Below are 13,675 nucleotides of genomic sequence, written 5' to 3'. Positions count from 1 at the left end.
AACTGCCCAACGACATGTTTCACTATGGAGCTCATGAGAATTCGTTCTAATCTTTGCTATATTAATTTTCTTATTTGAGCTAGTTAAAATAGAGAAATACTTTTGATCTTCAAGGGTGGGGTTGATGACCTTCTTATAATAACTTAATTTTCTTTTAGACGCTAAATCTTTCTCACACCACAATTTTTCTTTGAATTTAGAAGTAACAATATCTTTAATGTTATTTATGTTTTGCAAAGCATCATTCTCATTGATCTCCCAATAGTTTAACCAGGCCCTTGTGTCTTTATGCCATCCTCGGTTAAGCCTTAGGTGGTTTTGGCTGGAATTTAAAGCTAGCTTAGGAAGTCTATGATCGTCTATGTTATTGAGCTTATGCTTGTACATCAATAACCTGAGCATAGCTAGGCTCTCAATAGGGGAAAGAACTGCTTTTATAAGAAATAAATCCTAATAAAAAATATTAAGTAAATAATATTGTTTTATATTTAATATATATTATTGTTTATTTATTAATTTACACTGAATTCAAAAATCATAAAATTATTTAGTTGCTTAACACTAAGTGATGCACGTTTTTTTATTAATTTACACTGAATTCAAAATCATAAAATTATTAAAGTTACTTAACATTAAGTGATTTGGTGCATGTGTTTATTAAAAAGGACCTATGATATATAAGTTCGGATTTCAATATCATAATGTATACATGGATTTTAACGAGTATGAGATATGATATGTTAGATTTCAATATCATAATTTATACATGGATTTTAACGAGTATGAGATATGATATGTTAGATAATGTTATGTATATATTTTTGATATAAAATGATTATTAATATTTTTATAAATGTTAATAATAAGGGAAGTTGCATGGTAGTTAGTCTCTGTCGGTCTCTGTTTCAGGTTGGAAGAAAATTAGAGAGGCGGTTTGAAGAAAACTAGAAACCAAAGTTACGATCCAAGGCGGGTTTTGAAGAAAACTAGAGACCAGTGTCTTGATAATCCAGCCTTTCCTAGCAGGATGATTAGGAGCTTCTTGAAAGGGCCCGTACTTATATAAATAGAAATATAAATATACATATCGATATCAAAATAGGGGCGCGTACTTATAAATAGAAACCCTTATACTACCCCCTGGAATTACCTTAACCACTTGTGTAGCAACGCCTACCTTATATTCACTTAAGGAATTACGATGCACCCGTGCTTCGGGCGGGTGGACGAACATAAAATTTCTCACTGCCTCCATGTTATTTCCAGACGAGAGAAGAGAGAAGGCCCACTTCAATAGCCGAGAAGTTGTAACCACCGATAAGGAGGTCGCTGATAGCCACCAGGGAAAGGAGATGGATGATACTTGATAGTATTGGATAATTATGTATATAACAAAAGAACATAATTGTTACTACCTCAAGAATATGCACACTTGTTGGATGTACTTCATATGCAGTTAGTTAGTGAGCGGCTTAACTATGGATTTATTGCATAGATTCTTTATGTGAACAGCGCTTTCTTTGTTGATCATGCCATGACAGAAACATGCGCGTTTGGGTCAGATACGTGTATGCCCAACCTCTTGATTTCTGGCGATAGATATTTGGTTACATTTTTTATTTGATCGATTGAGAGCATTGTTGAATGGCTTCTCATAGGAAGGAGGGCCAATTGGACAGACGAGTGTTGTGTGTGCATTGACTAGAGAGGTCTTCCACATGGGATGCATGGAGGAGACGTATTCTCGGGGAGGCATTGATTGATCGACTTGATTGATGTTATAATATATGTGTCAACACGACGTGCATGTTGCCCATGTGTTTGAACTCGGAGTATGCTCCCAGGATTGCATGCAAGTCATGTGCATGTGTGTGCCATTATCATACTCTCTAGAATGGACGCATACGTTACATGTGTTTGCCAGTGTGAATAATGTTTACAGTGCATGTGTTAGCCAGTGTAAAACATGTTTATATTCATTGTTTGGCTCTGTTATGTTTTTACTCGCGGACCCTACCTTCTTTATAAACATGTTTATATTCATTGTTTGGCTCTGTTATGTTTTTACTCGCAGACCCTACCTTCTTTTGATTTGTAAATTGAATGTGAATTCATTCTATTTTTGTGGTGTTGTTGTTTTTACAGTAAACAAAAAGAGGGGGAGCTTATTCTTGCAGAGGACGATTTGAACAGTTAGCTGAATTTATCGTCTATGTGAACAGTTAGCTGAATTTCTCGTCTTTGTGCCTTCTAGAGTATGGCCGTTCCGAAGTCATCCTCTCAGCGTTCGTTTCTAGGCAAGCAGGTACACTTTGCACTTTGTCGGCCTTTGAGCGTCAATAACAGCATTAAGCATATTGTTTCAGTAGAGAATTTTTCTAAGAGATGATTGCAAAATAATATGTGGATTAATCTAAATTTTTTGAGGTCGTGATAGCCGCGTAAGCGTTAAGTGTTGATTGCATAATCTTTTGAGGTGTTTTCACCATAGAATTTTTGAAGGTGTTGATTGCATATTCTATCTCTTAATCTGATTGCATATTATGTGCTGATTGTTTTGCATTTTTATCCAGAAGATATGAATATGACTAATCTTTTATTGTTTCTCTCGCTCCAAGCTGGCATCTCTGAGTATATATGAAAAGGGGTAAGTTTTTATTACTGCATAAATCTTGATCTTGATAGCTTAAGCATTTTTTCAAGTAGCTAACCCTTAGGTGTAACTTACATTGGATGGAGTTGCTCCTTAACCTTAAACAGCGTAACCAATAAAATCAATACATAATACATGTTTGTATTAGTAGTATCATCATTGAATGCATACTGACTTGCTTGCTCTTGCTTCCTCTCCGTGCAAGTATGAATAACCTACCTGCATAAAGAATCCAAGAGAGGGATGTATTAGTAGTATCATCATTGAATGCATACTGACTTGCTTGCTCTTGCTTCCTCTCCATGCAGGTATGAAGAACCTACTTGCAGAAAGAAGCCAAGCGAGGGAAGTCGGCTTAAGGACTAAAAGCGACTAAGAGAAACTCAAGTACCATTGGAAGCGTATGTTTCACGCAATATTGAGAGGTAATGCAATTCGTACCTACAGTGAAAGGTCATGCACTTCCTACCTGCAGAGAGAAGCTAGGGAAGTTAGCTTAAGGACTAAGAGCAACTGAAATCACGCATTATTGAGACGTAATGCTCACAAACTTAGGTCAGGAAAGGTCGACAAAGTGAATGAGTAAATAAGGCATACATGGGAGGCAAGTGGAGGCAACTATTGGCTGATACCCTTTACTTGTAACTTGACAACACACCTACACACCTGTAACTTGACAGCACACCATTACATGCACACAATCGTGTCCTCCTATATATATACATTAACAAATAACCCAAAAATTACCCGGAATGTTACCCCAAACATTTAATTCTTGCTAACTAATGCTAGCATTAGTTTCTATTTCAAACCATTTGGAAATACCGAAAAAATAATATATGAAGTAAACCAAAGTTATATGATGAAACATGAAGCATATAGCCTCTCTGCCTCGGGAAGAGGCCAAATAAAATCACAAAATATGTGATTGTATGTGATTGGTCCTGGAAATCTCATTCCCTCAATTTGATAGGCTGAGCAACATTCGTTTTATGAAACAAAGTAAAAAAAATTAGGTTAACGATAAAACGTAATAATGTTATTGTCTCATTTCGATTACGATAGTCCACTACTACAGGCGACAAGGACTAACAAGAATGTAGTTTTTAGATTATTTTCAAAATCTATTTGAAATATATAGAATATTTAAAAATGAATAATTATGTTCATAATCGTTTTATCTCTAGGCTTGGGTGAGCAGACACTATTCACTCATCCAATCACTCTAGCCAATCGGATACCTTTATTTTCGTTCTCTTCGTTGCAATTAAAATTTAACACGTGTTTTTTTTTCACCGTGACTTTTCCAACTCTTTCACATCAAGCCGAATTTGTCATAGTTTGTCTTTTGCCAACTATTTCAAGGCCATCCCATCTTGCTGCAACGCCTTGGAGGACGACATCATAAACAACACAACGAGTGTCCTGCCATCAAACAACACAACCACTACTTTGATATTCTGACTCTTATAAATCCCCTCCCAGATCATCATAGGCCTCACCTGGAAACACCCTGCAACAATACCCAGACAAAATTTGAATTCGCGTACCCAAAAAGTTGCTCCCAAGTTTCGATCCTAGGGCCAGGAGAGGAACCTAAGAGTGAAAATTAAAGAGGGGAAAAGAAAGAGAAAACAAGAAAATAATCCTCGAAGCATAACACATAAAAACATAAAAATAAATAATGGCAAGAGCATAACACAAAAAAAAGTATACATAGAGATTTTCCCCTAGATCCCAAAACCTGGACTACCAGATTGATTTTTCATTATGTTCCTTTCAATGTTACAATACATATATATATACATGGCGAAGCATCCATAAACCCCAATCCATTAACCATGGATTAGAACATAATTGTAGTTCCCTTAACCAGATCTACAAAATACCATGGACCAAAAACCATCACGCCCAAAACCATGTGCAAAATCCATGCACAAAACCATAGGTAGGTCCACCCACCTAATATAGGGTCCCAAAAAAAATTCTCGTGGTGCTACCTCGAACCCCATAGAGGGGGGACCACCCCCCTCAAACCCCCTGTGACCCCCCTGTTGCGCCCGGCTTAACTACTGGGGCTAGTCGTGAAAATAATATAACACAAACCAACATTCTCCCACTTGTTTTTTTCTTTCCACATGAGAGCTTAGTCATTGATCCAACCCTACAACACCCATTGTTTCTCTACACCAAGAGAACTTCTCAGTTCTCACATAATTTGTCAATGCATCTGCAGTATTCATCAAGTGTCCACCTTTACCAGCAACACATTTTTTTCTTCTACCATATCCCTCACAAAGTGATACTGAATATCAATGTGTTTTGTCTTTGAATGATAAGGAGGGTTCTTTGCCAAAAAATTACACTTTGGTTGTCACAGTCTATCCTTATAGATCATTGCAATAACCCCATACTTGAACACAATATCTGCAACCAAACTGCTTCCTTGCTTGCATGAGTGGCTGCCATGTATTTTTCCTTTGTAGTTGAAAATGCCACTACAGATTGTCTTTTACACATCCAACTGACTACTCCTCCAAATAGGTTAAACACATACCCACTTGTTGATCTTCTCTTATCCAGATCTCTAGCCTAGTCTGCATCAACAAAGCCACCGATGTCCAAAACTTTATCCAATCCTGGTCATCCTTGGTAGCACAAGACATATTCACTATTGCCACGCAAATACCTGAAAACCCACTTCATTGTTGTCCAATGCTCCTTCCATGGTTTTGACATAAGCCTGCTCAATCGTCCCACTACATGTGCAATGTCTAGTCTAGTATAGACCATTGCATACATCATACTATCGACTGCACTTGCATATGGAATACGGGACATGTCCTCTTCCTCTTCTTGTGTCTTGGGACACTGTTCAGTAGATAACTTTACACCTACAAGAATAGGAACCTTCACCGGTTTACTATCCTCCATATTAAACCTCTGTAGTATTGTCTCGACACACTTCCTCTGGTTTAACTAGAGCTTCCTCTTTGCCCGATCTCATTTAATTTCCATGCCCAAAATATAGTTTGCAGCACCAAGGTATTTCATTGTCGAATTTGGAGGACAATTTGATCTTCAAATCCTCGATAATTTATTTGTCATTTCCAACTAGCAACATATCTTCCACATACAAGACCAGATAAATAACACGATCACCAATTAATTTAAAATACACATAATGATCTTCTTTGCTTCTGGTGAATCAAGGTCCCCGTATAAATGTATCAAATTTTTTATACCACATCCTTGGTGATTGTTTTAACCCATAAAGAGACTTTTTTAACTTGCATACCAGTTCTTTCTTACCCTTCACCGCAAAGCCTTCAGGTTGCTTCATGTAGATCTCTTCTTCCAAATCCCAGTGAAGAAATGGTGTCTTCACATCCATTTGTTCTACCTCAAAATCAAAAGCAGAAGTTGCAGATAAAAGTAAACTAATAGACGCTACCTTGGCAACATGAGAAAAAATATCACCAAAATCAATTCCCGACACCTGGGAATAACCTTTTGCTACCAACCGATCTTTGTATTTCTCCACCTTTCCTTATTCATTCATCTTCTTCTTGAACACCCATTTGTTGCGAATGGGTTTCCTTCCAGCCGACAAATCCACCAGATCCAAAACCTCCTTTTTATGCAAGGATGCCATTTCATCAACCATGGCCTCTTTCCAGATTTTTCCATCCTCTGAATCTACTACTTCCTTCACATTTTTGGGATCATCATCAGTAATAGATAAAGAAAAATTTGAACAAAAAGCAAATGGACTATACCTTTTTGGTTGCCTTCTTTCTCAAACTGATCTTCACACAATCGGAGTTTGTGGCTCTTTGTCTTCTGATTCCACTTCTATTGTAGAGTTTGATTCTTCCTCCTTTAGCTCAAACTCTAACTTCTCAAGTTCCTTTGGTAGGACTTCATGTTTAATAAAATCTTTCACCTCTCTAAACACCACACCTCAGTTGTACACAACCTTCCTTGTTACTGGGTTCCAAAGCTTATAACATTTTAAACCATCCTTATACCCAATAAAGATGCACTTTTCAGATTTACTATCCAACTTTGTTCTTTTCTCCTTTGGAACATGTACATATGCATCACATCCAAATACCCTCAGATGTGTAAGAGAGGGTTTCTTACCAGTCCATACCTCTTGTGGAGTCTTATCCTCCAACGTTGATGAAGGCGATCTTTTGACCAGGGAACATGGAGTCTCCACCGCCTCTGCCCAGAATTCTTGTCCTAACACGGCACCACTAAGCATGCTTATTTCCCTTTCCATCAACATCTTTTTCATTCTTTCTGCAACTCCATTTTTCTCATGTGAGTATGGAGTAGTCTTCTGATGTGCTATACCACACTTATTACAAAACTCTTCAAATTCTTTCTTGCAAAACTCTCCACCGTTACCTGTCCTCAGCACCTTTATCTTCTTCTCTTTCTGGTTTTCTACCAGAGCCTTAAATTCTTTAGACCTATCAAAGACTTCAGATTTCTTCTTGAGGAAATATATCCATGTATTCCTTGAGAAGTCATCTATAAATGATACATAGTCAACAGACTTACCCAGTGATGGAATCGACACAGGTCCAAACACATCACTGTGCACAAGCTCTAATATTTGTTTCACCCTCTTACCACCATAGGGGAAACTCACCCAATTCTGCTTCCCATATACACAATTTTCACAGAAATCAAAATCTAGATAGATATTAGACATACCTTATACCATACCTTTACCATGAAGTATTTGAAGGCCCTTCTCTCTAATATGTCCAAGCCTTTGATGCCATAGCATGGTCTTTTCTCCAGAGACCACTAGATTTTATGCTTCACTTTCAGGAACCATGGAACTATTTCACCCATCAATAACAGTGCTACCTTGCAACTTGTACAGAATTCCAATCCGAACTCCCCGTATCAATACTAGTGCTCCCTGAACCATCTTGCAGGTATCTTTCTCGAACAATGTTTTTACACTTGCATCATCCAGCTTGCTTACAGAAATCAGATTTCTGGCTAATGCAGGAATATGTAGAACACCCGGAAGTGTTCTAATCCTTCCACCTTGCAACTTCAACTTGAATTTTCTGCGACTAATGATTCTATCCTTCCTGTCAACCGCTAAGGATACATCACCACCATCATATTTCTCATACTCGCAGAACCACTCTCTATGGGGAGTGAAGTGAAAGGATGCACCTGAGTCAATCAACCATGCCTCATGATCTACATGTGTACTTGAAGAAGAAGCCAAGTACACATCCCCACCTTCATCTGAGGTGTAACTTTTTCGCCTTTGCATAAGGGGCATCATCTGATCCATTTCCTTTCTCAGAAGCTTTATATTTACGGTCCCTTTTGTAGTGCCCTTCCTTGCTGCATTTCCAACACACCTTTACAAGTTTTCCTGGAGATATAGATCTCCCTCTAGATTTAGATCTCCCACTTGAGTACGTATTTTTTTTTTGTTCTAGGACCATCCTCGTATAGACAAGGCATCACCATTCTGGCTCTCCATATTTTTTTGTCTCATCTCCTCCGTCAGCAAAGATGAGACTATTTCATCAAACTATAAGGCAGTTGCATTGCTACCTATTGCAACAACTAGACTATCCCACGAATCTGGTAGAGAACACAACAAACTGATGCACTTATCTTCATCTGAAACTTTAATGTCAACAAATAATAACTAGCTTACCACATTATTAAATGTGGATGCTCTGTCACTGAGTCTCCATCTTTTATCCTCAGGTTATACAGTTTTTTTTCTGTAGGAAAAGTTAATTCACCAGAGACTTAGATTGCTACAAAGTCCCTAACTTGTCCCACAAAGCCTTCGTCGTAGCTTCCCCTGATACATTCAACAGTACTGAATCTGAGCCACACAATTATTGTGCTTTTTTTCCTCTGATACAACTTCTTCCAGTCTTCATCATACATTGTCGTTGGTTTAGTACCCAGATCTACTGCGACCACTGACATTTATCCATCAACAGATCCTCCATCTTGAGTTTTTACAACTCAAAACTCTGACCATTAAATTTCTTGATCTCTATCTTTCCATTGCTCACCATCTTCTTTCACCACAAGAATCGATCTCGCATATCTCCCATTGAACAGGGTCTATCACAGGCCCGAGAAAAACCCCTCAGCAGTAAAGGCTTCCCCTTAAAGCCAAAACAACTCTGATACCAAATTTAGGTTTTAACCCCGTAAGAAATTACCTGCATACAAATTCTAAAAAACAAAAAAATAAACAATGGCGAGAGCATAACACATAAAACAAATATACACAGAGATTTTCCGCTAGATCCCAAAACTGGGACTACCAGATTGATTTTTCATTATCTTCCTTTCAATGTTACAATATATATATATATATATATATATATATATATATATATCGAAGCATCCATAAACCCCAATCCACTAACCCTGGATTAGAACATAATCGTAGTTCCCTTGACCAGATCTACAAAATACCATGGACCGAAAACCATCGCACCCAAAACCATGTGAGAAATCCATGCACAAAACCATAGGTAGGTCTCCCCACCTAATATAGGGTCCAAAAAAAAAATCCTAGGGGCTGCCACCTCCCCTGTGACCCCCCGCTGCACCCGACGCAACGAAGGGGGCGTTCTGCCCCCGCCTCTAACCTCCCGGCTTAACTACTGGGGCTAGTCGTGGAAAGAATATAACACAACCCAACACCCCCACTGCAGGAGAGAATGGGGAAGGCGAATCAACCTTCAATTTCACTTCAATACCAATGTCTCCTTCACACGCCTTCCCTCCCACAATATCATAGACCTCTAATGGAAATAGTCTTTGCATAAGATTTTCATCACAGATTATTATTAGCCCTCCATGGACACCCGGAGACACAAGTTTAAACCCAGAATTTCTTTCTGAAAAATTCTAAGAGAAATGAGAAGGCTCTTACTATTTTGCAAAGGAATGATATTCCACACTTAGATTCATCACCATTGCTCGCTACCTGTGCTGCGAAACCTTTGGGAATTCCCAGTGAACCTAATGGTGCCTAGTGGTAGGGGCTTGTGGTGAGTGTGAGGAAGCCTGCTGGGACATGGAGCTGAGAAGGGGAGAGACAGTGATGCCTGCATTTTTTTGTTATCTTTTGTTTTTTCGCAAGCTCAAATGGACAAAAAATAAAGTTCTAGAAAAATATTATCAACACCTACACTACCACCATCAATTCTCTCGACGACCTAACTCTTGTCAATCCAAGTTCTTGCAACGTCTCTTTGCTCGTTAACTTAAACATTTTCTTCATTTCTAGACATCAAAGATTCATTTGTGGCTAGATCCAACTGGACTCCAGCCTCATACATTGAGCTTTTGATGGCGTTCATGCAGTCCCTGGAAAAATCACGGCCCAAAACGGTAAATTTAAGTATTTTCTGTGATGTTTCAGTGGGGTTGGCGATGGGAGATGTTGCGATAAAATTGAATTTCAGGATCTACCTTCAAGCTCAGAAATTTCACTTTCAAACCAGGCTTGAAAGAAGGGGTCTTTGGATCATACTAGCCACCAGACACCAAGGGTTTTATTATGCATTCAAGAGGAGGCATAGAGTTAGACAGAGGATTGAGGCAGGTGTCTTTTCCATCCCATATACGTTGCATTTTTATGTAAAATGTGGACGCGTTGATCTTTTGTGTAACAGATGGACACATTTCCCGATCATGTGACATATGGATGATTGTTTGGGTTATGTGGGGATAGGGCAACAAAATGAAGATTAAAAACAAAAAACAAAAAATCCCAAAACGTTAATTAGAACAGTAAATCATATTAATTAAATCGAAACAATCAATTTACTTAGCATAAATCCACTTTTTTCTATGAACCCAATTTATATTCCTTCAAGAAGGTTCTTGGATTGCAAAATTCAACCGGCTTTAATTAGTTGCCCATCACCAAAGGTTATGACCACAAAAAATTTTGATATCGAGATATCATAGCATAATTAAGATGACTAGAAATAATAGAATTGATTGTGTATTGGATAAAACGCAGGAAATCAATTCGAAGAACGGGATGATTTAAAGGTGGGATGGAAATTGGCTTCAAATTCTGAAGGTACAAGCTATCGATGGAAGCGCTAGGAAAACATGTAACAGAATAAGGGTCAAGTAGCAAATATAAAAGAAAAGGACTCAATCCTTGGTTAGACCCACCCCTCTTTTTCAAATCATTAATTCCACTCTTCTTTCTTGGTGCAGCGGCATCAAAAATTCCATCAGTTCTTGGTTCTATGGATGAAATTCCAAAAGAGAGGGCCCAAGTAGAAAGACGGAAATTGTGTTCAGGCACCGTACCCTAGGTGGTTCCTCTCTTCTTTATATGTTAAATTTTTATACCTCTCCTTCTCTTCAGAGATAGGGAACTCCAAGCCCATCAACATACATTCGTTCAAACATACCTTTCAATTTCAACAAAATCTTTCATATTGCTTTTGGCACTATTTCTTAACGTCTTTGGCTCTAGCTCTTAGGGTCCATTTTCTCTATTGCTATAGCTTTTCGGGAATCAATTCTAGCCAAAGAATAAAGTATAGCCTAGAGGCCCTTCACGGTCTTGTTCTAGCTAGCTTTAGGACCCCTCATCCACAAGGATAGAAGAGAGAAAAAGCAATTGAATGCACTACAATGATATCGAATATCACCACGTAAAAGGAAACCAACCCATGACTTACATTTTGTCACCATTATATGCAATCGTCAATGATGCATGACATGTTCAAACCGGTCTTATCTGCTCAAGCATTGTTGTATTTCGAGTCGGATGGATTACGTATTATGTAGAAGGTTGATCATCCATCTGTGTTTAAATCTGAGGGTATTATATCCTAAGATAAGGATTCCACATGCTTTTCTCTGGCTTCTAGGCAAAGGCACCACCTAAATCCTTTGACCAAGTGATTAGTCGCAACAAAACAACCACGCTATAAGAGTGGATCGATTCTTCAAGCAGAGCATGTTGCGCTAAACAAAGCCACTTATTTTTTTTTAGAGTTTTTTATAACAAACAACTTTATAGTTAACAATATTTTACATCTTTGCATTTAAATTTTAGTATAGAGAAGGTTAAAAACTCCCTACCTTAGAGATGTAGAATTTTGTAAAAAATAGATTTTATGCGAGCTGTTTTTAGTGCGACTTTTTGGAATTTTTTCCGATGGGTTTTTCCGGTTTAATTTCTCTAAAATCTGGCAGGAATTTATTGAAATCATAAGTTTGATGGGTAACCCCTGCACAATCTTTCCCTAGGGGTTTTCGAGGGTGTTGAATCCATATATACACTCAAAAAACCAATTTAAATAACACAAATCAATATTTCATCTCAAATTTTTCTGCCAGATTCCGGCATCAGAAAGTCCAAAAAGTCACACTAAAGACAACTCTGATTTGATGTCCACTATGTCGACATACTTCTGGCTGATGGAATTATTGTGGCAATTGGGGCTCCATTTTCTTGGATACATATGATGGTAATTTGATGAATTTGATAATGAAGGAAACAATTATATTTAATTAGTAAATGAATTTTAAAATTGTGAATCACAAGCTAATATACATAATATTGTGTTATCAATAGTGAGAATGGCAAGTTAATATACATAATGAGTTATCTAGCCTAACCCCAAGAGTGTTAAGGAGAATTGATTCCATGACCTCCCATTAGTGAGGTACTTATACGACAAGACAAGATCACTTGAGCTAACCTGTTAGGCCCCTATACTACTAGTGTAACCCCTTATTGTTATTAGTACAACCCCCTTATTATATTGTTGTACCCATGTAGTCCCCATATTGTTATTATTGTGCCCCATAGAAGCCCACTATTGTTATTGATGTGCCCTTACATTATTACTGTTATGTCGGCTCTAATTATATTATGACCCCTTAGACTCCTATATATAGAAAGGAGGTATTGTCATTTGTATCATCCAAGAATTGTTCATTTGTGTAATGTAAAAGAGGTTGCCCCTCGAAGAGGTTAAATTATAAGGCGTTGATCTATCTTTTCTATCTTTTTGTGAGCTGGTTTCATAACATTTGGTATCAGAGCTTTGGATTCTAGGGTTTCGTTGCTCCAAACAAGTCATCGTGGAATTTTCTCTATAACTTTTTTTCTACGACGTTTCAGAAGCTAAAAAAAAACCCATTTCAGATTAAATCTCTTTGAACCTCGAGTCGGAATTTCAGATCTTGTCTCACTATATTTTCGGATATATGATCTGTGGAAGTTAGAGTTTTTTCAAGCTCTAGAATTTCAACTAAAACAGGTCATCGTGGTATTTTTGTTATAACTGTTTCTCTATGAAGTTTCAAAAGCTAAACCTGAAACCCATTTGAGAGGAAATCGGTCTGAACCTCGGCTCTGCGATCCTTTCTCGCTATAGTTTCAGAGATATAGTATGAGGAAGTTAGGGTTTTTGCAGACCCCCGAATTACATTCCAAACAGAGGAGAAAAATTGTCATAACTATCTCTCTGAGCATCAGATTGAAATTTCGTAAGAAGTTACAGAAAGAGGACTTCCTGTAGTTTTATGTATATCAGTTTCAGGTCCTAAGGTTGAAACTGTGAGGCGTGGCACGTCATACAAGTTCGCTCTAATGAACTAGTCTATAATCAGGTCACCGTGGGATATTTGGCATAACTCTTTCTTGGATAATCAAATTCTGATCAGACTTATGGGGTTAGAAAGAGAGCTCAAAGAGCTAGCGCAGGAAGAAATTTCAGAACTTGGAGATCTGAAATTACAGAGTTATAGTCGTTTCAAGAACAAGCTCCTAAAATCAAGAAAAATCGAGACAAGGAAGTTTGATGGCAAGGATCTGGTAAATTGGATACTATAGATGAAGAAATATTTTGATCTACATGGTGAACCACTGTTACAAAAGGTATGTATTACATCTTCATATTTAGAACAACATCAATTTTTATGGTATAAAGGGCCTTTTTCTCGTAAACCACTTAT

General features: G+C 37.8%; 1 protein-coding gene across 1 annotated transcript in view; it reads left to right on the top strand.

Annotated features, from left to right (window-relative positions):
- The window catches only part of LOC149160155 (uncharacterized), a 48,309-nt gene extending 37,296 nt beyond the window's left edge, over window positions 1-11,013 (top strand). The window contains exons 2-3 of the mRNA XM_089434523.1: window positions 10,707-10,769; window positions 10,913-11,013. Coding sequence (XP_089290649.1) covers window positions 10,707-10,769; window positions 10,913-11,013 — 164 coding nt within the window. The remainder of the gene's footprint in view (window positions 1-10,706; window positions 10,770-10,912) is intronic.
- Window positions 11,014-13,675: the final 2,662 nt, after the last annotated feature.

Source organism: Pinus tabuliformis, chromosome 5_2 (genome assembly GCF_031772625.1).
Source record: "Pinus tabuliformis cultivar Carrire ecotype Pingquan chromosome 5_2, CPIR1, whole genome shotgun sequence".
Taxonomy (NCBI): Eukaryota; Viridiplantae; Streptophyta; class Pinopsida; order Pinales; family Pinaceae; genus Pinus; species Pinus tabuliformis.
The sequence above is the reverse complement of the archived record's forward strand: the minus strand, read 5'-3'. Positions and strand labels throughout refer to the sequence as shown.